At 40.2% G+C, this 25,113-nt stretch overlaps 1 protein-coding gene across 32 annotated transcripts in view; it reads left to right on the top strand.

The window, feature by feature from the left end:
• Positions 1–25,113, top strand: part of DTNA (dystrobrevin alpha) — a 356,122-nt gene that overhangs the window by 275,545 nt on the left and 55,464 nt on the right. For 11 of the 32 annotated variants that reach the window (XM_045065499.1, XM_045065500.1, XM_004752311.3 and 8 more), the window contains 7 exons: positions 6,589–6,743; positions 9,796–9,901; positions 11,135–11,301; positions 14,012–14,136; positions 16,539–16,547; positions 19,064–19,147; positions 20,876–20,965. In XM_045065499.1, coding sequence (XP_044921434.1) covers positions 6,589–6,743; positions 9,796–9,901; positions 11,135–11,301; positions 14,012–14,136; positions 16,539–16,547; positions 19,064–19,147; positions 20,876–20,965 — 736 coding nt within the window. Of the gene's footprint in view, positions 1–6,588; positions 6,744–9,795; positions 9,902–11,134; positions 11,302–14,011; positions 14,137–16,538; positions 16,548–19,063; positions 19,148–20,511; positions 20,801–20,875; positions 20,966–25,113 lie in introns of those variants that run through there. The other 21 variants (XM_013055984.2, XM_013055988.2, XM_013055990.2 and 18 more) reach the window with 5 other exon arrangements.

The raw sequence follows: 25,113 nt of genomic DNA on the forward strand, positions 1-25,113 counted from the left end.
CCTTCCTTTTTTTTAGATAAAGTCAAGTCAAAGCTCCTGGCACATTTCTTCATTTTTCTTAGCCTGTGCTGTTCAAGTCACTGGGAAACCCCAAGGTTCCCAAGTAGACATTGCCAGGGTATAGGCATAAGAATTGCACAGAAACACTACCGACTTGAGAATTAACTGGATTCCAATAAAAATGTGATAGCTAAGGTAAGGTACATTGGGTGATTGTGGGCCCTTTATGTATGTTTTGTCACCAAATGTGGTAGTTCTTTAACCAAGAAAACATGAGAGTTTTGTTGTTTAAAGTAAAGAAGCTTAGACTCAGAGAGGTAGAATAAAGTAAATCATATAGCTAAGGTGGTACCAGAACCTGACTTTTTTCTCTACACCAGTGGTTCTGAAATTTTGGTGTATATGTATATAGAATCATCCAGAGGACTTTTGAAACCATAGATTTCTGGGTTTTTGTTTTTTCTTTCAGAAGACCTAGCGTGAGAGTAGGGGGGCAAGAATTTTCATTTTCAACTGTTTTTAAATGATGTATATGCTGCTGTTTAAAAGAAAAATTTCCACTTACCCCTTTCCCTTACCTTAAATGTGGTGAGTTCGGGCTATAAGGCTGTGTGGGGAAGAGCACTTGTCGTGGGAATCAGGAACCCAGTTTGCAAGCCCAGCTGTGTGACGAATTCACTGAGTTACCCTATGAAAGTTACTCTACTTCCTTAGTCTTTCCTTTCCATCTTAATCCCAAATTTGGGGATTTTGTTAGATACCTGGAGGGTCCCTCCCAGCCCTACTCATCTGTGACTCACAGGCTCCAGGCACTTCTCTCACCTGCTGCCTGTCAGCTTTGGAGTGTGATCTCTTTCCCAAAGAGGGGGAAAAGGAACAAAGATACGGCGGGGGGCGGGGGGGACTCTTTGTTCCTCTGGAATTTCCCCAGACATACTCCAAAACAGAGTTATGTCTCTGGACGGGTAGATGAGTGGAAGGCACACGGAAACCCCCCAAGCACACATCCCCCCTCACTTCGGAAACCTTCCACAGACCAGCCAAATGCATTTCAGATTGAGAGAAGCCCAAGCAGGCTTTATAAGGGAGAGTTTAGCTTCTCTTTAGTTAGCCTGAAAGCTATTTTTAAAATTAAAAACTATCTGCCCAAGTGCTTGAATGAGGGTAATAACTAAATGAGAAGGTGGTGGGACCGATGTCCTCGTTTGAAACATAGCTTCGCAGTAATCCATGAGGCATTTCCTCTAGGTTTAGGCTGGGAGGAGAAAGTTGAGCAAAACAAAGCAGGGCAGAGGAGGAAACTCTGCAGGGCCTTGTGTGCTGACCTGGTGTCATAGTTGGCCACTTACGCTGAGGGCATTAGATACATGGCTTGTTTTTAAGTCTTGAGAATCCTTTCCAAATACTTACTCAATGTTGCACTAATAGGGACTGGATAAAAGGATTCCATATTAAAATAAGTTTCAGGAAAACCGAGAGAACCAGTTTTCTGACCTTCCCGGGGGTCCTTGAAGCCTTTCATGAACCAAGGACCACAATGCGTTCCACCTTTCAAGGACCACAGTGCTTTCCATCTTTCCATTCAGGCTTCATTGGTATCAGATTTTCTCTCTCTCCTGGGAGAAGGGGTCTGGCAATCTCGGGAGTCACATCTCACTCCAGAGGCCCCCAGCCAGTAAGTGTCATTGCCCAGGACTGCCTCAGTCACTGGGAACGAGGAAGAAATGCCCGTGATAGTCATGGAGGAACCCGCTCCCACCTGCTGGGCTGGGAAATGGCACACTGCTTTCCCTTCTTAGCCCAGGAAGAAATTTGGGGCCCATAGAGACCAAGGGAATGGTTGTTAGGTCAGCACAGAACCATGTCTGCAGAGTTAGAAAGCTCAAGATAACTAAGGTTCTGAGCAGAACTTTACCAGCAGTCAAAACCCTGGCAGAGCTCTTGCATGTCCAGGAATTCAGAGCAAACAAGGTCACCCCTAGGGTGTTTTCTCTTCACCCCACCCTCGATGAGCAAAGCATGCTTGCTACCTAGTAGCCGAAGTAAACCCTCATCTGTGCGGTGAAAGAAGTCTTACATGAGTCTTACCGGAAGTAGATTGTGTTCTTCAGTCTGCAGAAATCAGTTTCAGTGTCACAAATTCTAAAGAATGCCAAAAACAGATCACATGATCCTGAGAGCTATGATATTGCCCTCTCACAGTGGAGTGGTTCCAAATCACAGCTTAATGTAGCCCCAGCTGCCCCGCTGAGGAGTCACTCTTTGTTTACTGAATCCCAAGAAGGTGGTTTTTGTGGTTTCCTGGTAAGTCGTTTGAGAGCAATTTGACAAACACAATTTAACTGCAAGCACTTTGGTTGGAAGAACTTCGCCAAAATGTTAGTTAGTCAAAAATAAATATTCAGTCACCAATATTTCTGGCTTCAGTGATAATTATTAGCTGAATACACAAATATGGGCCAATCTGCCCGCAGACAGCAGAGGCTAACTCTTGAAGAGTGGGATTGTGAGGGTTTTCTCTGGTCTTCTTTTGCTGGCTGCTCTTGCTGATAAAACAGGCAAAGTCATGATTTTCCACATTGCTTTTGTACTAAGAAAAAGTAAAATGAAAGGATATGGAATTTCTCAGTGTTTGAGGGTTTTGTTTTCCCTTCTTTCAATTCTAATTCACTTTAAGCCAATATGCCAGCTGTGCTCCTTTGGCAGTTTTTCTGTTTTCATGCATAAGGATGAGAGGTATTTAGTTTGTTCCAAGTACCCCCTTCATGTGGGAGAGGGCAGGGCAAGAGTCATTGCTGAAAATAAATTAAGAACTTTAGAAGGCAAAGAGTGGAAGATAGAAGATATTAAACTAAATTTTTCCAACTGCTTTAAAATCAATGAAAAGGGACAACAACTCCATGTTGCACCACAATTTCCAGCCTTCAGGGCCGCCAGGAACCAATATGCAGGCTCTCATGACCGTAACCACAGCAGCCTCAAGTGTGAGGCTGCCCCTGCAATCAGAGGACACGGTGACCTAAACAGAGACTGACCTAATCAAATGCCGTGTTTGTGTCAAATCGTTCTTGGTCCACTTCTAAGTTGTTGCTGTAATGAGTTGGGACACCTGTTTATAATTCTTCCCTGGGGCTCCCAGATGGTCCTGAGGATCCTAAAAATTTTTGAAAACAGTGCTGCTGGCCTGGAATGTCACATGCTATGCTGAAACTTTTGGGGAAGGCTGGTTGACAAGAATAGCCTTGTGGCCAAAACCAAGGATTTATTGGGTTTCCATAACTGAACTGGTTGTTCTGTCTCCACACCCTACCCCCCCCCCCCCGGGGGTAATATTTCTAACTCAGAGGCCTGCCTTAAATCTTTAGCATCTCCCAAAACATCTTCTGGACACGATCTAAGTGCCTTAGTAGAGGCCTAAAGCTCTTCAGATCTCTACCTCGTCTCCCACCATGCCCTCATGGGCACCCAGGGCCCCTGGAACAATGAACTCCTTGAAGAGCCTTGAGTGCATCATGCCTGAGCGTGCCCATGCACACACCCTGATTCTGTGTCTTAAAGCCTGACTAGCCCCTAACTGTCCTTTATGCTTGGCCTAGAAGTCCCCTCTGTCGCCTAGGAAGACCCAGAAGTCACTTTGGTAAGGAAATCTTCCCTCACTCTGAAAGCCCTCTGTTCACGCTCCTGCTACATCCCGTGCACACTCCTGTTCCAGTAGTCACACCACCGCAGAGGATTTACAATGTCATAGGATGCAGTCTGTAAGCACGTCTGTACCCTCAAGGGACTGGGACTGCTCAGAGGTCAAGAACTATGTCCTATTACTGACCAATTCACAAAATTGGAATATGACCAAGAGGTCAGATAATATTAGATAAGATCGATGTATCAATGTTAAATATACCAAAGTGGTTAACTACCCTGAAACCCAGGGTAAACCAGCTATGGCCTGTGAGTGGAGACTAACTTCCACATTCTGAAGGTTGTATGAAATACAAAGATGAGTGTGTGACAGAGACCATATGTGGTCCACAAAACCCAAAATATCATTATCATTATCGAGCCCTTTACAGAAAAATGTTTGCTGCCCCTTGCTGTAATCTCATCAGAGGATATACCCTTCCTCTTAGGGAAGACACACTGGCTGCATTCAGAGGTAAAGGCCATGATATATGCATATTAGTCTCAATTCAGAAAAAAATTGTATGTTTGCTCCACATATATACACACAGACAGACATAGACAGATGGTAGATAGACAGATATTTAGATAGATGATAGATAGAATTATAAAGTAAATAGAATAAAGGATTCATAGATGAATCTGGATAAAGGTTGTGTGTGAGTGTTCTTTGGAGTACTCTTATTCCTGCAATTATTTTGTTAAGTTTGATGTTATTTTCAAATAAAATTTTGTTTTAATTCCTTTAAAAAATAAGTAAAAAAGAACTATGTGCTGGATATTCTGTGTAGTCATTGCTTAGCACAGTTTTACACATTTTGTATGTGTTAAGTTAATTTAAAATGAATGAATCAGTGAATATAAATTCTTCTAAAGTATCTCTCTTTGTATGGTGCCGTCAGAAATACAGAGGTGATTTAGAGTATGACTGGTAACATTACAGAGCAATCCCATGGGGGAGGCAAAGCCTAAGCATCTTAAGTAAATAACAGAAAAAATGTGACATGAAATTAATAGTAAAAAAGCTCACATTTCTGTACTGTGTACTAAGTGTCAAGCACTAGTCTGTGTCCTTTATATCTGTATGCTTTTTGTCTATTGACTAATTTAATCTTAGAAATACCTTCTATTTTATTACATACACATATATTACATATTAGCATATTACATATGTGTATATATATATAGTCATAGCCATATGTGCATATATACGTTGTTATATAACATAAGAGCCCAGAACTAAGGTGCAAACATCATTTTGATCGTTTCCTCAGAGTCCCTCATTTCTTTTGAAAAACCAGATTGGCCATTAATAGCCCCTTCCCTTTGATCCCAGTGACCTAGCCCTAGTTTGGCTCTTGCTTCGCAAAGCTTCATCAACACAGACAAGCTTAATATGAGCTTCAAGTTTGTGAAAGGTCAGTGTTGGTACTCGTCAGCTTTTGCTCTAGTTACAGCTGTTGTCTAAATTCTTTCCATGGGAGATTTGAAAGACTTAGGCTACTTTTCAAAATGTGTCCTGGCTTAGAAAATTCCTGCCTTGAAGAGCATCAGGATGACCCAATTATAGTTGACCAACCTACCTAAAAACACACAAAATGGCAGCTCTGATAAGAAAGTTCATTTCCTTGACCTGGGTTTCCTTTTTCCCATTTTTATTGGAATTCTTGCATTTCTATATATGTGGGATTACATAAGAGTTTTTTTTTTTTTTGCTGTTGGCAACTTTTTTCATATTTTTTGACCAGTTATAATGAATTCATAAGAGATAAAGAGATAAACATAAGAGATAAAATTGTGACGGTGGATGAGAACAACATTAACTTTGTAGCCTAGGTAAAATTTCTTTAGCCTCATAATTGATAAACAATTCAAAACAGTAGAAATTCTTTATAAATGGAGTATTTGAAGGCAATGAGAGTCAGTTCACATCCTCAAAACATAATCCAGGTAAAGCCTGTAATAGGCTTACCATCTGACTGCAGTGTAAAAACCATGTCCCCAGATTGCATTTTGACCTTGAGACATTAAGCCCAAAATGAACAGAGGCAACACATTGAATTTACAACAGTTTATCCCAACAGCTGTGCTGGCCTAGTTACAATCTAGCCTGGTGACAAACTATGATAGCATTTGCTTTCATTTCCATAGTGACTTCCACAGAGGAATTATAAAGTACCTTGAGAAATTATGCCATTAATATTCACTAAGTGCCCATAGTGGCAGAAACTGAAGGACAGGGGTTCAATGAAGACACAGACTCTGCCCAGGACTCCGACTTTACGTCATTGATCTTCCCCAAGGCCAGGCTCCCCCTCGACTAGGTTAGTCAAAAGACTCTTCCCTGTAAATCGAGTGCCTTCCACCTGGAACACCATGATTTATAGAAAGTTTTCTGCTTCTGTGGGAAGTTAATCAGGTGATTTCATTACATCCTTTTATCCCCATCGTTTCTTTCATTTTTCAATATCTTAAACCAAAACTCAAAGGTCTTGGTGGTAATATAGATGAGTAAATAGCTAGCTAGCTAGATACATACACACCCCAATGTTATGGGTAAATGTTTTTGTGTGTTTCAATGAGATCAGCATATCCCTCGCATATTTAAAAATTCCTTCCATTGAATGGTATCTGAGCTTATAACTGACCTCAAAATAAAAATGGGATGCTGTCTTATCAAAATATGCTAATTTTACCCAAATTAATGCTGTGTTTCAGAATCAGCAACAAAAAGACACCAAAGGCAACACTATGCCAGGAATATTTCAGCATAACAATTCTGTGTTACTCTTTCATAAAAAATTACTTATTCTGCTACAGTTTTTGTTATTTGCAGGAGATACGTTTCACTGAAACGGTGGAGAATATATTCATGGGATGAGTAAATATCTTTCTTTTTCCTTCCATCAGATATTTTCTCCATGATTTCTGACTCCAGCGGGGTGATGGTTTATGGACGATATGATCAATTCCTCCGGGAAGTTCTCAAACTACCCACAGCCGTTTTTGAAGGCCCTTCATTTGGTTACACAGAGCAGTCAGCAAGGTCCTGTTTCTCTCAACAGGTAGGAAAAAAAGGAAATGTCTCTTTGGTTGTCCTTCGGTATGTTACATCAAGTCACCACTTTGACTCCTCTTCGTGATAACCTGTAGTATCTCCCAGCCTCTGACAAATGACCTCTGAGCCAGTAACTCAAGTCAGCTTACCTAGAAAATAATAATTGGTGGTACTTCCTGACCATGAGCCAGGTACCATGCTAAGCTCTTTTCTTGCATTGTCTAATTTAATCCTTACAACGACCTTCCACGCTTGGTATCATTGCGGTCATTATCACTGCTTATCAAAAGAGCTGAACTGTCACTCAGCCTCACATGAAACACAAGTCTGAGCCAGTGCCAGGTTTCACCAATGTGCAGCAAAGGAAGCAAGAAAGGAATCATATAGCAGATGCCAAATGTATGACAAACACAGCTGGCTAAGTTCCCCCTGACGTGATACATTAGCTGTTCGGAGTAACATATTTTAAGTGGGGTGGTACAAGTTGACCCAGAGAAGCTATTGAGTTCATGGGGCTTTCCATGTTTGCATCTGCCCAGTCACGTAAGAAGTCTCCATGTCCGGTACCATTCTCCAGCACAGCTCAGTAGTAATTTACAAACCCAGAAATTAAAGGTTTTGCTTGAAATTATTAAAAAATTTATAATAACTAAGACTATCCTCTAAAAGGATCCCTTACTTAAGAAATCAGTGCACAGCAGCCCCTGAAAAGCTGCATTTAACTGCCCACCTAGTAAACTTCATCAGTCTGTTTCCTTGTGACCTATGAAGTCAAAGTGCCTTAGACATCCCTATGGGTCATGGATTGTTGTAGAATCATAATGGTATCCATACAACTAATAAGAGATGGGACAGTTGGAGAGACTCCACATTGTCTCATCCAGTAGGCCTTTCTGACCCCTCCCACTCCCCCAGCCCCAGGGTGACTTAGGTCCCTCATCTCTGTCCCCAGCCAAAGCACACTCCTCTTTATACTTGTCCTAAGAGTTGGTCACGTCAGAATGGTTCCATTCACCTTGGCCTCCTTCCAGACAACTTCCTCAACCCACAGTTCTCATCAGTCCTCAATCCCTGCTGTCTTCCCCTTCTAAATGTCTCTCTGATCTCTTTCCTCATCCTCATCTGTTGCCTGGCCTATTGTGTTAACCTTCATGCTGGTCTCCCTACCTCTGGGTTTGTTGTACATTTGTACATTTGTTGATGGTTTTCTTCGCTGTGCAAAAGCTTTTGATTTTGGTGTAGTCCCAGTACTTTGTTTTTGCTTTTGACTCTCTTGATGACTATCTTTCTATTTTCCAAGGACCTACATGTTCAATAAGAATTATATATATGATGTTATCACCGCTCAAAAGTCCTTTTGAAATATCTTGTAGACTGTTCTATTATATAATTTTTTATATATCCTCAACGATGAGAAACGTATCTATGTCAAAATCGTAATAACATTTTTGGGAATTGTCAGAAGTGATTTTTAGCCAGTATGATGAATGATCAAAATGGAGAAGATCATTTGAAGTATAAAAAGAGGCAACACAAATAAAAATAATAAGACCAGTTTATTTTTGTCCTTCATAAACTATCACAGCAGTTTGGATGATGACACTTTAAATTTGTTTGCATTGCTTCATTGGAAAAAGTACAAGCCATTCCAAGTGATTCTTTGGAAAGACAGAATTATTTTAGATGCTACAAATTGTTGTGGCTTTTTCAAAAAATGTTGTCTTATTACTTATACTTTATATAAAATATATTTTAATAATAATGTTTCTATCAATCCTATAAAACTTAAGCTATTTAGTATTACAAGGAAATGCTAAAATTATAAATATCTGCTGAAAAAAAAAGATTAATTGAAGCATATGAAAATATCTTGTGAATGAATGACAAGGATTAGTATTAACATAGGTGCCTTGAAAAGATACTAAAACTCTTCACTACTGATTTCTTGTCTACAGATATGAAACTATTCTCTGGCTGTCTATTCTGTTCCATTGATCTGTTTTTGTACCAGTACAATACTGTTTTGATTACTACAATTTGTAGTATATCTTGAAATCTAGAGTCCAGCTTTGTTTTTTGTTTTTCTTTTTTTTTCCAAAATTGCTTTGGTTATTTGGGCTCTTTTGCAGAGAACAAACAGATGGATACTGGGGGGAGTTGGTGAGGGGATGGGGATTAAGAGTGCACCCATCTCGATGAGCACTGAGTAATGTATAGAATTGTTGAATCACTATACTGTACACCTGAAACTAATATATTGCTGTAGGTTAACTAAACAGGAGTTAAAATAGAAATTTAAACACAAAAAGAAAAACTACCCCATCCACCTGATATTATAATTCAAAATTTCCCAAATAGTGATTTTTGCATATAAACATGTCTTTTGTTATCATTCATCCTATTATACTATCTTATACTCCTATAACTTCTTATTTTTTGTCATTTTGAAAGAAACTTATAATACATTCCTTTTCTGCATTGGAAAGAACCAGGATAGTGAGAACAGATGCAGACTGAATTAAGAGGAAAGATCTATAAAGAGAAAAAGGATTTTCCAAAAATATAGATGGTTCTTTCCTCACAGCGAAGGATCGCTCCCTCCTAACAGGACTCCCTGCTGATCTTGTATCACAGAACCATTCATATTAACCATGAAGTATGTAGGACTTAGGGGAGTGGAGGGAGTTTGAAAAAGACGTTGTTCTACAGATGGGGAAGACCACCTGCTCCGGGAATTGTGGCACGTGCTATGACCCACTGTTGGGTCACATTTTACAGAGCAAGTCTACCCTTCATCTTTCCTCATCACTTCGATATGTCCCTCATACACAAAAGCACCCCTCCCAGAACTCTTGTTCTGGTAATATGGACTCAGCCTCAACGGAGATAACCCAGTCCTGCGTGTGTGGAAGTGTCAAAAGAAACCAAAGGGTTTAAGTTCAGAACTGGTTCTCCAGCTATAAGAATATATTCTGTTTCTTGATATGTTAGAGGTTCATTGAATGTCTTGTGTCTTTCATCTCAAATGGTTCTAAATTTTTGTGGGTTTTTTGATGCAGAAAAAAGTCACCTTAAATGGGTTCTTGGACACTCTCATGTCCGACCCTCCCCCCCAGTGTCTGGTCTGGCTGCCCCTTCTGCATCGTCTGGCGAATGTGGAAAATGGTGAGTAGTTACTCCTGAGCTATGGCAGTTTTTGGAATTAGCAGGCTGTCATGTCTACAGTTATTAAACAAAGGTCATGCAGTAATTCTTGAGTTTTGAAAGAAACTTTCTCCCTGATCAGTAAGGCCTTCGAGGTCCACTGCAAAATTAGGACTGTTGATTCCATACGCTTATTAAATCTCACCATGTGTCTCTCAGTTACAAGTCACGTGGGGCTGTAGTCTTGCTGTAGCAGAAGAATCTCCATAATGAATAAGACATTTTCCAGGTTTATTTTTAGGTCTGACCTTCCAATATTGGTGTACATGGCATCGACCATTCCTAGGCACTCGGCCAAGAATAGGCGGAGGAGATAGAGGGGAAAATTAGATTATGGTACCTTGCTAATCTTCAGTCATATGTTCTGAATGGAGCTTTCAATGATTGTGGTTACATAAAGAATAACTTGACCAAAGGCAAAAATTGTTGTTGTTTAATATCTTTAGCTCATAACGTGTAGACAATTACTTGGATTTGGTTATATGTTAGCTTCAAATCTCAAGTATTTTACCTTGCCTGCTTTATAATTCCAATTGTCTATTAGAGAGAGTTCGGTGTCCCTCAAACTATCTGAATTAGAAGTGTATTCACATCATTTACACATCTCTTTGGGCTCTGTCCATCTGTCTCTCAGGAAAGAAAGAAAAAATTGTTAAATGAGGTAATGTCAATCATGAAAGAAGACCATCAGCCACTCCATTTTTTTAATGAAATAATTCAATTCTCTTATCCAGTTTTCATACTCTCCCCCATTTCCCTTTCTTTTTTCTCCCTGTTTTCCACTTCTCTCCACCCAGTGGAGAGTCAGTCGTGTTCATCTGTTGTGCCTCTGAGTCTTCTAGGGAGCTGTGCTGGTCTCCTGGAGACAGGGAGCCGTTTGGGGGAAAGACAAGTCAGTTTAGGTAATTTATATTCTCATAGTGTAAGAGCTGGAAGTGGAGAGGGAAATTTGTGGTTAAAAGAAGACCTATTCTCCATCCCCTTTCATTTCGCCCACCTCCACACACATGCGTGAAAAGGGTGGTGAGAGTCCAGGAATAAACATAATTCTCCTCTCAGCCAGAACTGACTAGCCTCTGAAATCACAGCACACAGCAGAAAAACACAGTCCCTGTTTGGCTGCATTTTTCCTTATTCTGGCTCAGACTTTTATTTTCTCTCTTTTTTTTTTTCCTCCATTTCTTTCCCCCGTAGTCTTCCATCCGGTTGAATGTTCCTACTGCCACAGTGAGAGTATGATGGGATTCCGCTACCGATGCCAACAGTGTCACAATTACCAGCTCTGTCAGGACTGCTTCTGGAGGGGACACGCTGGCGGTTCCCATAGCAACCAGCACCAAATGAAAGAGTACACCTCATGGGTAAGCCAAGGTCCAGGCAACACTTACCCTCCTATGTATGAGCGTCACTCAGAATGCAAGGGACCAGCAAAGATGGCAGCGGGACAATCAAGAGGCAAACCTAACTTCTGCTCTAGCATGCCTTCCTTCCCCTCTCCCTCCACCCCACCCCCACCTTACTGGGACATCTTCATTGCGGCATCTGAAGCCAGTGTCGCGTTCTAGGACTTACAGTTTAGGCAGACTCACACTCTGTTACTTCTCGGGACGCAGACAGCTCAGTACTGGCTTAGATAACAACTGAACTAGCAACTTTGGGACATAATCTCGTTTTCACAGTAAGTTAAGGTTCCCTCCGAGTTTTGTTTTATTTGGGGTATGGGAATTTCTTAAAAAATATCATTAGTTCCTTGACTCTCAGATTCTGGAGCTCCGTTAAGTGCATGGCTAGAGCTTGTAAAAGGAAAGATGTGTGAGCCTGTGGGCTTCGTGGTGCTGTTCCAGTTTTCTTTTTTGGAGGCAGGGAGGTAGTCTCTATGAGCAGATCATCCTTGCGTAAACTGTGAGTGACCGGCTTGCCAGAGGTGACCTGTGAGAGTCTGTCCACATGATGCATGTGTAGGAGGAATCCAACTGGGTGAGCTCGGGGTTCAAGCGGTTTAGTTTGCTGATCTAGGTCTCAGTCACTCAAAGATCAGGTCCCCTGAGGTTGTTCCTGTGCTTCTGTGAAAGTACTGCCCTATGTATGGATTGGGGTTTGTGGGCTGTACCATCAAACCTGCCAACCGCTCTTGGAGTAGTTCTTACACAAGAAAATGCAAACTTTTTATTATGAGTTTTTTCCTAGATTTTATGCATTTCAATTAACCCATACCCTTTACTCAAAGAGTAACTTATTCTTTTTTTTTAAGTTCTTCAGAAAATCCATTTTATTTTATTTTTTAAAGATTTTATTTTTTTATTTGTCAGAGAGAGAGGGAAGGAGAGTGAGAGCACAAGCAGGGGGAGCAGCAAAGGGAGAGGGAGAAGCAGACTCCCCACTGAGCAGAAAGCTCAGTGATGCAGGACTCGATCCTAGGACCCTGGGATCATGACCCGAGCTGAAGGCAGACACTTAATGACTGAAACACCCAGGTGTTCCCAGATAGTGCATTTTAAGTCAGAACATTCTTTCTAGGAATGATTATTGGGAACCAGCATTCAGTGTAAATATTTTAATTTTTCAGCATCGTTCAGACTCTGAAATTGAGTACCAGTTTTTCACTAAGGGGTCGTATGCTGAGGGCTTTGGGCCAGAGCAGATGCCTCCTGTCACTGGTGGTTATGTCACATGCTAGCATGGATCTTCCAGCACAGATCATGAAACACTGTTTAGTACAGAAGATAGGAGAAAATGTTTTCTATTTTCTTATGGTCGATATATTACCAATTTTCAAACTTGTTCTATCTCACATTCTGGAGGGTTAGTGTTTGAAGACTAAGCATTTTTAATGATCGTTTTATGTAAATGCTAAAGTCAGTTTAGGCGCCTCTTTTTAGACATTGTGGACTCCAAACTATATGGTTATATGGCAGGACAACGTCTTTACAAGTAGGATCAGACCGGTCAAGGGGATAAAGAGGCTGCAGTGTGTATGGGGGTGAAATGCTGTTGCAGTGGCTGTGTTTTAGGTATTCTAAGAATTGTATGTCCTAACAAAAGCCAAAGAGGAACTTCTTGAACAACGCTTCTATCACTTAAGCTTTTAGATCATGAGGACAAAAGTCGCTTCATTGTATTGCCAATTATGGGCTCTCTGCATAAAAGCAAGTGACAGAATGGTAAATGACTTCTTGTGGAAAGGAAAAGCTGCTGTAAAGATTTATTACATGAGGGAGATTATTTCTGATAGAAATGGCTGTGAAAAAAAAAAGGAAAAAAAAGAAAGAAAAAAATAATTTTTTAAAAAGAAAGAAAAATAACAATAATAAAAAAAAGAAGTGGCTGTGAAATTTTAAGATCTACATCCCACTCGTCTAAATGAAAAAGAGATAACGTGATGCTCTGGAAAGAACATAAATTTTAAACTCCAAAATCCCTGATTGAAGTTCCCCTTTCAGTTTCAACTGGATGGATCCAACCATGCCCAATACATCTTGCACCCAGATGCCTGTGAAACCTTCTGCTCACCTTCTTACTTCCACTTCTGTCTCCCAGATCGTTTTCTGCTCTTAAGCAGGAGTAATCCTTCTAGAATCACATCTGCTCCTGTCACCTCTATAATATAAAGTCTTCATTGTCTCGCTCTGCATTTGAGATAAAGACCATGGTCCTTGATGTGGCAGTGCAGGACTTCAAGGGTCTGTCTTCTACTTTCCTCTCCAGAATGGGGTTTCTTCTTCCTCCATCTGGAATGACCTTCCCGGTCCCCTGAGCTACTATCAGAAGGACTCCTGCTGGTCCCTTCAGTCCCAGCTCAGATGTCCCATGCACAATGACCGCTTTCCACTCATCACAGCATTTGCTGACACAAAACAGCAGGAGGCAGGCACTCTGGTGGATTGTCCCAGAACTTTAGTTTCAGCACGGAGCAAATTCCCTTAGAGTAGTAGGTAGTTGAAGATTTCATGGATAAATCAATGAAGAAATGAATGAGTGAATGAATGAATATCTATTATGAAAACAAATCATCTCTGAGAATGTAACATCATTGTTAGTTCTTATCACTTCTACCTTTCTTATTCTTTCCAGAAATCCCCTGCTAAGAAGCTAACTAATGCATTAAGCAAGTCTCTGAGCTGCGCTTCAAGCCGTGAGCCCTTGCACCCCATGTTCCCTGACCAGCCTGAGAAGCCACTCAACTTGGCCCACATTGTGTGAGTATCTCTGCCTTCCAGAGGAAGACATTTTTCTTCATTCATGTATGTTCATGTCCATACAAAGGCAACTTCATATCAATTGCTAGGAATCAAGTTTTAAATTTTAATTTATAAAAAACAGAGTAATAATGGGACTATAATCTTTTATTGTAGGGGTAAACAGTACTTCTCTCTTGATGTACAAGAATGCTACGCTAACGTTATTCACCTACAGGTAGAAAATATTCAAAAAGCATCATTATAAAATACAGTTGTTAGTAGAGGTTTTACTAGACAGTAACAATCAATGAAATTAACCATGATGAGAAAATTTTAAAGCACACTCTACCTTAATATCACTTGTGCTTTGAGTCCCAAATATAAAAGCTCCTTGTTTCATTTATCTGCAAAGTCAGTCATCTTAAAGATATCAACAAATCTAAAAATCGTTGTTGTCTTATCCTAAACTGCACAATTTTAGAAGAATCATGGCCCATACATGGGAAGGTGGAAAGAGGAAATTGGTGGTAAAATTCCTCAGAACATCCAAAAACAGACTTTAAAAAGTTCTTTTTCCAAAGTCTACCTGAGTTTGGTGGACAGAGGGGGATATGTGCAGAAACGGTGCTCCCACTCATTCCTTCCACCTTCCAGAAGCCTCGGGCCCTGGAGCCTCTCTCAGACCTGGGTGGCCAGATAACGGGGAGGCTGAGGGAGAAGAAGTATTTCTTCCTGGATATTATCTTGGCAAGCTCACCATCTGCTTCTATGCCCAGTTAGGAATTATGTCATTGCAGGTACCATCAGAAAGACTCTAAAAAAGGTAGTTCCCCCCTCAACACAAACCACTTTTTGTGTTGCACAGTTCAGTAGGACCAGCCACACTCAGGGCCTCAGTTTGCATGTTGACATCAAGAAGTGGCTGATCAGACCTATCAGTATCGGAAACCACCCAGTACAAAGTTCGTGCGTCAGGAAGTTCAGAACGTGATCCGTCAGAGGCGCCATGATGGTTCAGAGACCTTTATGGAAGCGGTCACTCTTTCCTCTGGTGGACCTAAGCAAATGCCATCAAATGATTTGTGCTATGTCATGTCTATGGCTTTGTGTACATACCACGGGGCTCATCTTGGTTTGCTCCCAAGTGTACACGGAGGGTTTACTGCCTTTGGCAATACACACAGCCTGGAGGCTTACGTTGCTGGCATGGGCTAAGCATCCAAAAAACAAATGTAAGCTAATTCTGGAGAATGTGACTAACTTATTTTTGGAAGTTTTGATCCTAAAAATAAGCCTTAAAAGAAACCAGGGATAAATAAATCTGGGGAGTATCCCAGAGGGCCAGTAGCTTGCAGAAAACGACCTCATACGAGCTGTTCTTACTAAGGTCTCAACAACAGTGTTTCTACCCCCACACACCCCCCACCCTGCCAGAGACAATCCCTACGTTGCTAATAAATGAGCAAAGTAACTGAGAGCGTCTCTCCGAGCTCTGCTGTACAGTCACTTCCTACCAGCGCCGCTGGGAGTTTCAGCCCAGAGAGCACTGTTCCTTCAGAGCTGATGGGTGTGAGGAAACTAGAGGGAGAGATGTGAACAGCCTGACTCTGAGAGTTTTGCAGCAGAACAGAATTAGGATGCTTCCTCCCACTTGGAGACAAAATTAGGAAATGAGACAGTGAAATAAAAGTCAAGTTCGTGGTCAGGCACACTGCGGTATTACATAGCCCAGGGCCTGTACCCAGTCGTGCTCTGGCTGGTGGATGTGTGTATTTAACTGGCTAATGAGTAAACAAATTTTTACCTGTCTAGTGGCAATCTGATTTGACATACTATTCACTGGACTCACTGAGGGCACTCTCTACACAATTTGAGTTCCACGCAGAGTTTTGGGATTCCCTTAAAATTCTACACAAATAGGCCTTTTCCTGAGAAAAGTTCCATATATTTAACCAGATTCTCCGAAGAGTCCTCGAATCAAAATAGTGGTCTGTACTCATGGATAATATATTTTTCCAGGGTGAATGTCTTAATTTTAAAATGCAATCTGTGAAAAACATTTAATTGTTGGAATAACATACAGGAAATTCTGCGTGCAGAAGATCCAATCTCTGTTAGACCAGATTTTTTTCCTATTTTTAGTTTTAGACATTTTTCTCTTTCATTTATTATTAAAATGTTTTTGTTCTGATCAGATAGCCATTTCTTTTTCTTTTGTTTGTTTGTTTTGATGGGGATAGCTCAGACTTCTAATTTTAAAATATGCCATTCATGTAGCCATTCTAAATGACCATAGGTATGTAAGGCCACTTAAGTGGTGACATTTTGGTATTTTGGCATTTGTTCTAAGCTGTTGTATTTCTTGTTAATTTTACCATGATTAACGGTCTCTATTGCATTCAATTTCTTGCTGCCAAAAGTGACACTTGGTAAGTAGTTCAGTAGTCCCCTTTGTGCTTATAAAGACGTAATCATAATTATAAGTGGTTATGAGACACAATACAAGTGAGTAACATCAAACTAGTTTAAAACTAATTCTGTCTTAAGCGGAATACTTTCTAGTCACAAGATGAATGCCAGTTTTATAAAAAAAAATATCCTCCGTGAGGGCAGCTGGGTGTCTCAGTTGTTAAGCATCTGCCTTTGGCTCAGGTCATGTCACGATCCCGGGGTCCTGGGATCAGGTCCCAATTCAGGCTCCCTGCCCGGTGGGAAACCTGCTTCTCCATCTCCCACTCTCCCTACTTGTATTCCCTCTGTCATTGTCTCGTTCTCTCTGTCAAATAAATAAATAAAAATCTTTTTTTAAAAAGTTCTCTGTGAAGGTCTTGTCCACAAGGAAAATTTTGCAGTTAATCTGTATGACTTTATCTTGTGAAGCTATTTCTTTCTCACAAGAATCAATACATTTAAAATTCCCAGTGTGACCTAGTTATTAGATAAAGTAACTTCCCATTTGATGATGGAGGAAATAAGAACCTCAGTCCCTTTGAAAGTCACCATTTGGTGCCAAGATTAGTCATTCTGTGTCCCAAATTCAACATCTTCATGACGAACCTTAAACAGGAAGCCATTTACTAAGAAACTGCAATTTCAGCTTGGCAGTGACCAGGTTCTACAGAGTAAATTTACCAGGCTAATTAAAAAGTATTCCAAGTCAACTTGTTTTCTCATTTCCTAGAGCTAGAGCACGGTGGGAAAGTTAAAAAAGACTCAAAAAACCCAGAAATGTTGGTCAAGTTGATGGTTTCCACTTGTTGCAAAGTTAGAAGAAAGCTATTTCATTCTTACTGGTTTGTTTTTTTTTTTTAAGATTTTATTTATTTATTTGACAGACAGAGATCATAAGTAGGCAGAGAGGCAGGCAGAGAGAGGAGGAAGCACACTCCCTGCTGAGCAGAGAGCCCAATGCAGGGCTTGATGCAGGGCTCGATCCCAGGACCCTGAGATCATGACCTGAGCCGAAGGCATAGGCTTAACCCACTGAGCCACCCAGGTGCCCCTCATTCTTACTGTTTTAACATCTGATCTACCTAACTTTTCAAAATTCACAGAGGACATTTGTATAAAATTCGCATCCTGCCTACAAGGTGAAAGTGTTGTGCTCAAGGGAGAATTAGTTTTAAACTAGCCTCACGTGTCAAAGACACATCTTACATAAGTAATGCAAAACACTCAGATAGTTTTCAGAATGTCAGCTGATATGTTTAGACTAGATGAAATAGGCTGCTGTTTCCACCTCCCCCAGGAAATAATGTCTGTAAAAATCTTCGAACACTGTTTAGCACCAAGTACTGGGAACCAAAAGTTTCAATGAATTTTTGCATATTGTGCTGACCTTTTAAAGCCTGTATAGCATCGTTTCCAGTTGCATAAACACACTGGGATAAACAAGTCTACCTTTTTCTCAGGATCTCTGCATTGTGGAATCCAAAAACAACTTTGGTTCCCTAAGGTAGAAACTAAACTGTTAAAACTTTATCTCTTGATCAAGCCAACACAGATTCTGTAGGCTACCATGATTAATGTCTGGCGTCCACAAATTCTGCTTCATCAAACTCCAGTACAGAAGTATAGTGAGAACAAAATTTCCTCTGACTTGGAATGATGCCCTGCCTCATTACCCATATTCTGAACTCTCAATCCCATCTCATGGAACATATTCCAGTGTACCTAATAGAAGACTAAAAACCACTTGGAGATGAGATATGTGTCATAGCTCTGTCATTTTGCCTGAATGAAGACATTAGTGACAGGTACAGGATGACAGGCTAAAATGAAAAATACAACTGGAAATGACAGATCCCATGCAGTTGGGGTTTAAGGCCATTCACAGTTCTGAGAAATACTGAACACTATTTTCTTTCTCTCGTCATATGAAAGGAAGTTTAGAGGATGCCTTGCATACGTGCCCTATTGTGTAGAACATCCAGATAACAATCCTGGTGTGCTTGACTGCATCTTCGCATAGAACAAGAACAATTCAGGCTCAATATGATTTTGCAACTGGCTCCTTCCAGAGCAGGTGTCTTGAGAAAGAGCCATTGTTATGTGGAGCACAGGAGAAGTTTCTGGAACTTCCGCTTTCTGAGAGGATATAGATTGTGCTTATCATCAATTTTTTAGAGGTTCTCCTTTGAGAAGACAGTGGACCTGAGGCCACCTCAGAGTCCTTGCTCCATTCAAGAATATGACTCAAGGAAACTTGAAGGCTCAAATCTCATGGATAAACATGCCTGTGGTGTCCAGAGATTTTCCTCCTAATGTTTATTGGACATTCCACATTTTTAAGGAAATGTAACTTCCCAAAACACTTAAAGAATTTCATTGCAAGATATAAAATTTTGTGTTGATTCCAGCCCCTTTCCTGGGAAGGTGGTGGATAGTTTTTAACTTGTGACTTCTATTTGTTTTAACTTTCCCCCCACATTGTCCTTCATTTTAGGCCGCCCAGACCTGTAACCAGCATGAATGATACCCTCTTCTCCCACTCGGTCCCCTCCTCAGGAAGTCCTTTTATTACCAGGAGGTAAGTTCCAATCTTATTATGAAATAAGCCCTCTCCTGGGTAATAACCCCTGATTCTGTGTTAAGAAAAATATTCCAGTGCAAGCCAGGTGTGGAAGATTATTGTTAGGAACTGGTTTGTAAGTATCTGTCACAGGTTTTCACTTTCATTCTTTTGGATGCTTTTGACGATGGCTGGGATGGCTTTTGGGATGAATATCATTTCTGGAAACTTGAATTTACAATCTCCCTACAGTAAGAACATGGGGTGTGTTTAAGTTTTATGATCGACACACCTGTATTCCATGTCGTTGAGAAAGTCACCTTCATAGAACTTGGAATGGCCCCTTTAAGAGAGAGAATTGGAATTTCAAGATGCAATGAGAAATTATTAGGTACATTCTGAAACAGCTTATAAATCTCATCTTATAATTTGGTGAGCTCTGGAGTTCCTGAGGCTAGAGGCTGATGACCAAACTTGGAAGTATAGTTTTTGTTTAAGTGATTTCAGGGATGGTAAGAAGAACTTCTTAAAAAGGAGAAGGTGTCTCCTATTTTTATACAAAAATCCACCCCCACATGAGCAAAGAACAGGTGAAGCAAATACTTCTCTTAGTGCTAGCTTGATAAATATGCAGGGTCAAGAGGCTCTCCAAATTGTTTGCTCAAATCTCATGAATAAAGTATCAGTGACTTATTTTATAAATACACAGAGAAGGCTCACAGGAAAGCGGAAACAAAGGTAAGGAAATTTGGAGTGAGTAATGAACATAAGATTTCAAGTGCCTTTCAGCAGAAAACAAAACAAAATGAAACAAAACAAAAACCAACTTCTTGTTTCATAAAAGGAACATAATCGGTCTGCTCCCCCCGGAGAGGTTTCTGAAATACCATTTCCCTCTAGTAGCCTGGTACGTTCAAGTAAGGATTTGCACACAATGAGACTCAGAAAGCTTCTGATTTTTTTCCTCTAAGTTCCTGTATTTGCCCATCAGCAAGAACATGAGATGAAGATGCTCCCCGTAATTGTAATTAGCATAATAAATAAGACGAGGTGGTTCATGGTGTTGCCTCCCAGTAGATTATGCAAATCTGTAACAAGTGGAAATGCAGAGGCAAAACTGAACTGCAGAACCTCCAGGTGAAAAGACAGGGTCTTGGCCCTCAGTATGTTCTTTTTCCCCACTCCTTCGCAGAGCCACCAGCGAATTCAACCATCTTTCCTACCGTAAAGTCTAGAAGGGACGCGGGCCCATTATCTCTCGCTAGGGAAGATCTGGCATGACGTTGAGAGAGATGTGCTTTTATTAGGAGAGCCTGCATTCTGCAAATGTCAAAGCAGAGCTAGACCCCATCCTTACTGAAGATCATTTTATATCATTTCAGCTCGGACGGTGCTTATGGTGGATGCGTCTAGATGGATAACATGGCTTCCTCTCTTCTAAAATATTGCTATTATACTTTGAGCTGTTCTGGTTCCTCCAGGGTGCGTGGTACCCATTAACCCAAACTAGGATCATTTCCCTTTTTTCCCCATTTTCAGTCCTTCTGGAATGTTCCCTGTGAACCACAAATATGTTGTTTCAAGTTTGCGGGCCTTGCTATCTCTCACCATGGAGGTTAGCCTCTGATTTCTGTTTCAAGGGTGCTGTTCAATAAAGCTATGTACACTGAACATCTTTCCTCTCTGAGTGGGCCTTGCTCTGTCCATGGAGGGTTTTAACGAGGTCTCATTGTTTGCACCCCTCAGGTTACCTGAGGGGCTAAGTGCATCCAGCCCTGGGGCTGAGGAGCATTCGCTCATAAAGCTGTACATCAGTCAGCTTGACCACAGCCCACGGTCAGTATCGCTGCTCTGAAACACTAACTGTAGCTCGTAGTGCCATAGCTAGACTGCCGACCATCCCACTCTGTCACTAAAATCCTCTTCTAGTGTGTCTCCGTAGAGATAGCGACATCTTCTGGGGCTTCATGAGATCCCATTGAGAAGTTCAACCAGAGCTGGCCTTCTTGGCTCTTCCCCTCTCTGTTCCGCTTCTATTAGTGACTTTACAGCCTCGTAGCAGTATCTATGAGATACATACATATGAAAAGTACCAAGCTGGGTCTTCTTCTTTGGAGGAGTCTCTGCTTTTGTAGAATCTGCAAGACCCCAGAAGGTGATTTCGTAGATTCTTGAATCAAAGAGCTTCACGGAGTGATTGATCTGTAGCACTAACAGGGTAAGACCAGGACAAGGTCCCGTGGCTGGACCACATTATTGTGGTAAATTACGGACTTGAGAATTTACACCTTACTGTCTCACTGGGCCTGGGCCACTTTTCCCCCAGGTAAGACAGTCTGATTCCTATCACAAGAACAATTTCAAAACCAATTCATGCTCTCAGTACTTAATTTCTGTCACTTGATAATGCTGGTGGTGACCCCCTGTTTATTTCTTAACTGTGTCCATACACAAAGGTTGATGGAAACCTATTGTGCCAAAAGCAGGCAGAAATTAAAGGTCCTGTTCTTCCTACATTTGGAACTGAACCAAAGAAATATGACCTAGAGCTCTGCCCTCCACTCCTGCCCAAACCCAATGGCCCTTTTTAAAAAATCTGATCAAATCGGGGCTCCTGGGTGGCTTAGTCAGTTAAGCGTCTGCCTTCAGTTCAGGTCATGATCCCAGGGTCCTAAGATCGAGCCCCCCTTGGGCTCTCTGCTCAGCAGAGAGTCTGCTTCTCCCTCTCTCCCCTCCCCCAGCTCATTCTCTCTCAAATAAATAAATAAAATCTTTTTTGAAAATTAAAAATAAAAATCACATGAAGCCTAAAACCAACAAGCCAAGATCAGTGTTAAGGCAGCATTGAGAAAGTAGGGAGGTTTGGCATACAGATATTTTATTTAGCTTGAGTTTTGGGTCTTTCGTGTTGTGAGAGATCTTGGAAAGATAAAGCAAAATGAGGATGAATTGAAATCACTGCTCCAGAATCCTCAATACAGACACCGGGCATGACTCACCTAGAGTCCTTTACAAGCATATCACTTTGATCTTCAGAAGGCACTGGGATATATCTTTGAAGTCCTTTGACACCCTAGCAATCTACCTCACACAGATTCACAAGTGTATAACACTGGTTACCACCACCCATCTGTCGCAGCCCTGATCTTATTTCCATTTCTAGCTATGTGCTTGATTCACCTTTCCCTTACTTGAAAGAAAAGAGGGAATTCTCAAAGGCACCCGCCCTTAAACTTGGGAAATCTCGTGCATGTGGGTGTGCAGGCCTGTGTGTGCTGTTAGGTACAGTGTAGGTCAAAGGACATAATTCGTGGACTAATTCACTTCACTCGCTTTTGTGATCATGACTATATCTCTAAACCCACATTATTATAAATGCATAAATTTATAGGGAGAAAATGCTGGAGCAATGGAACTCTCTCATTATCACTGGGAAAAAAGCTCCAGGGGCCATTGTGGTGTGGCAGCAACATTATGTACACCTATGAAAGATTGGCTGTCATCATTGCAAAGAGTACTGCAAGGTACCCCTGCCCATTGGCTATCTTTGCTGGCATCATGCCCCCTTCGTAAAATCTTAATTATCTTGATACAATCCTTGCCTCATTTATGTGAGAAAATGAAGCAGTCTTATCCCATGTAAAGTAAGATTCTTTAATTATGACCATTGTCTTCACTACCACATTAAGGACATTGCAGAAGTTTGAATGGCTACCTTCTTTTACCCCCAAATTTAGAACCATCTCTTGTAGGTTCACAGATACTTTCACAAATGGAACCTCTAGAGTAGTAACTATTCACAAAAGGAATCACTTTGGCTATTATATATAACATCTAGCCAGATCTTATCACTCTCCCAAATGTCAGAAAATTGCATATGTTTCATGGAGTGTGCTGAACACTGTCTAATGGGCTATTTTCTGGTTTGTCACAGTGCCGTTTGGTTAATAGCTAATACTGTATATGACTCAATAGCACACATTGGGAAGGCACACCACTCATCCCAAATAATCTCCAAATCCTGATTCTTTCCCCTGGAGCAGCATTTATGAGATTTTTATTGGTTGACTGGTTGGTTGGTTGGTTGGTTGATTGGTTTAGATTTTTAACCACAAAAAAGCTAATTCATTGTAATCTTTTTCAGTTTTTTCAAACACTTTGCTTACCCAAAGATTCTTTACCTAACAACCCAGATTTTTAATGAGACTTAAAATATCCAAACTAAATTTTAAGCATTGGTGCTTTGGTAATCAAAAGTAAATAGAAATAAAATTGAGGCACCAAATTCAACCTTGGCTTCTGAAAACCAACATTTTCTCCATGGTTAATTTTTTTCTGAGATTAAAAACCATCCTCTCTTGTCAGGAAAAGAGATAAATTTATAAGTAAACATCATAAAATAGATAAACATATAAATCAACCACCCTGAAGATTTCTTCACTGTTTTCACACTTTCTGGTTATGTTGTCTGAAATTTCATGAAATTTGAAATAAGTACTCTTTACAGTTAATTCTTTATTCCATGTAGCCCCAGAGTTCCACTAATAAGCTAGTTTTGTTCAAACCTGAGCTAAACTGGTCTTCACTCTCCATTCTGTTTCTTCTACTGAAATATTAGGACATAATTAAAACCCCAGTCACCTCTCTTCTTCACTCAGTAATCTTTATTCTCTTCATAGAGTTACTTTAGTTCTTCTCTGTGCATGCCCTGTAACCAGCAAAGTTTTCTAGATGCTCTCTTGGCAAAAATGTAAGTGACATGGCTTAATGATATCTGGGGAACAACATAGTAAATGTAGTGAATCAAATGTGACCTAAGAATTCTTATTATTTCCTCCACGGTACCCGCTTAAAAGATGGTTCAGCTTTCATGCCAGCCTGAATTGACGACAACTAATTTTCCCACTGAAACACTCAGCTGTTTTTTAGGCCTGTTTGCTGATTTGCATGTGGCAGATAGTCTATGTTTCAGATCTCAGATATTGAAAACTAGAAATAGAAAGGAAAATAGAATTTGTTCAGAAATTATCTCAACTCGTGGACATTTTTTTATTGCTTTTAAATTAGTTAAATTAGTTTAGTGACCTTGTTACTAGCCTGCGTTAGTTATAGTGAGAAGCAATTTAATAAAAAACAGCTTTATTAAGATATAATTGATACATAATTCAGTGAGTTTATTTAAAATAAGTGAGCAGCTCAAAAATTTTTGACATATATAAATATATATTGTACATACATATATAGACATATGTGAATGAACATATAATATGTTCATGTATATTATGAACATATTTTCTTAAGTGTGAATGCATACACACATGTATGGCTATACACACACATATGTGTGTTTTGTGTTTACATACGTACATGGGAAGCAAAATTTTATTCACAATTAACAGTTAGTTACTTAAGAAGGAAGCCAAACTTACAAGTCATCTGTTACCAGTTCAAACACCGCACGTTTGTCGATTATTTAAGATTAGTAAAAATGAAAATGTGCTTTTAATTTTCCATTATTCAAATATCATTTTCTGTTTAGCCACTGTGATAATAATTATTTTACATTGCATAATTTGTTTATATAATACTGTTGCTCTGTGAGACTCCATCCAGAACTTTTATTTAAATCCTTTATTTTCATGTCTAATAAAAGAAAAAAAAATTTGACCAGCGCTAATATAGTAACACAGCCAAGCAAGAATGGCTTTTAAAACTGTATTTCAGGTTTCAGCAAAAACCAGGGAACATTTGTGATTTTGCTACCTTAGAACACCCTAAAAATCTTTACGCTTAAGCCAAAAATATGACATTAGTTGTCACCTTTCAAAACCAAGGATGAATTTTAAAATCAATAAATATGAGACATTTTGAAATTGCTCTACCATCCCAGAACCCATTGTGTCATTGCATGTCTGTGTATGAAAAAAATCTGGGAAAAGGACGTTTATCTTTATATAAAGTTGCTCTTTTCCAGAGGATTGGTG

The sequence above is a fragment of the Mustela putorius genome, unplaced genomic scaffold, assembly GCF_011764305.1.
Source record: "Mustela putorius furo isolate JIRA1106 unplaced genomic scaffold, ASM1176430v1.1 tig00003858_pilon_pilon_pilon, whole genome shotgun sequence".
NCBI lineage: Eukaryota > Metazoa > Chordata > Mammalia > Carnivora > Mustelidae > Mustela > Mustela putorius.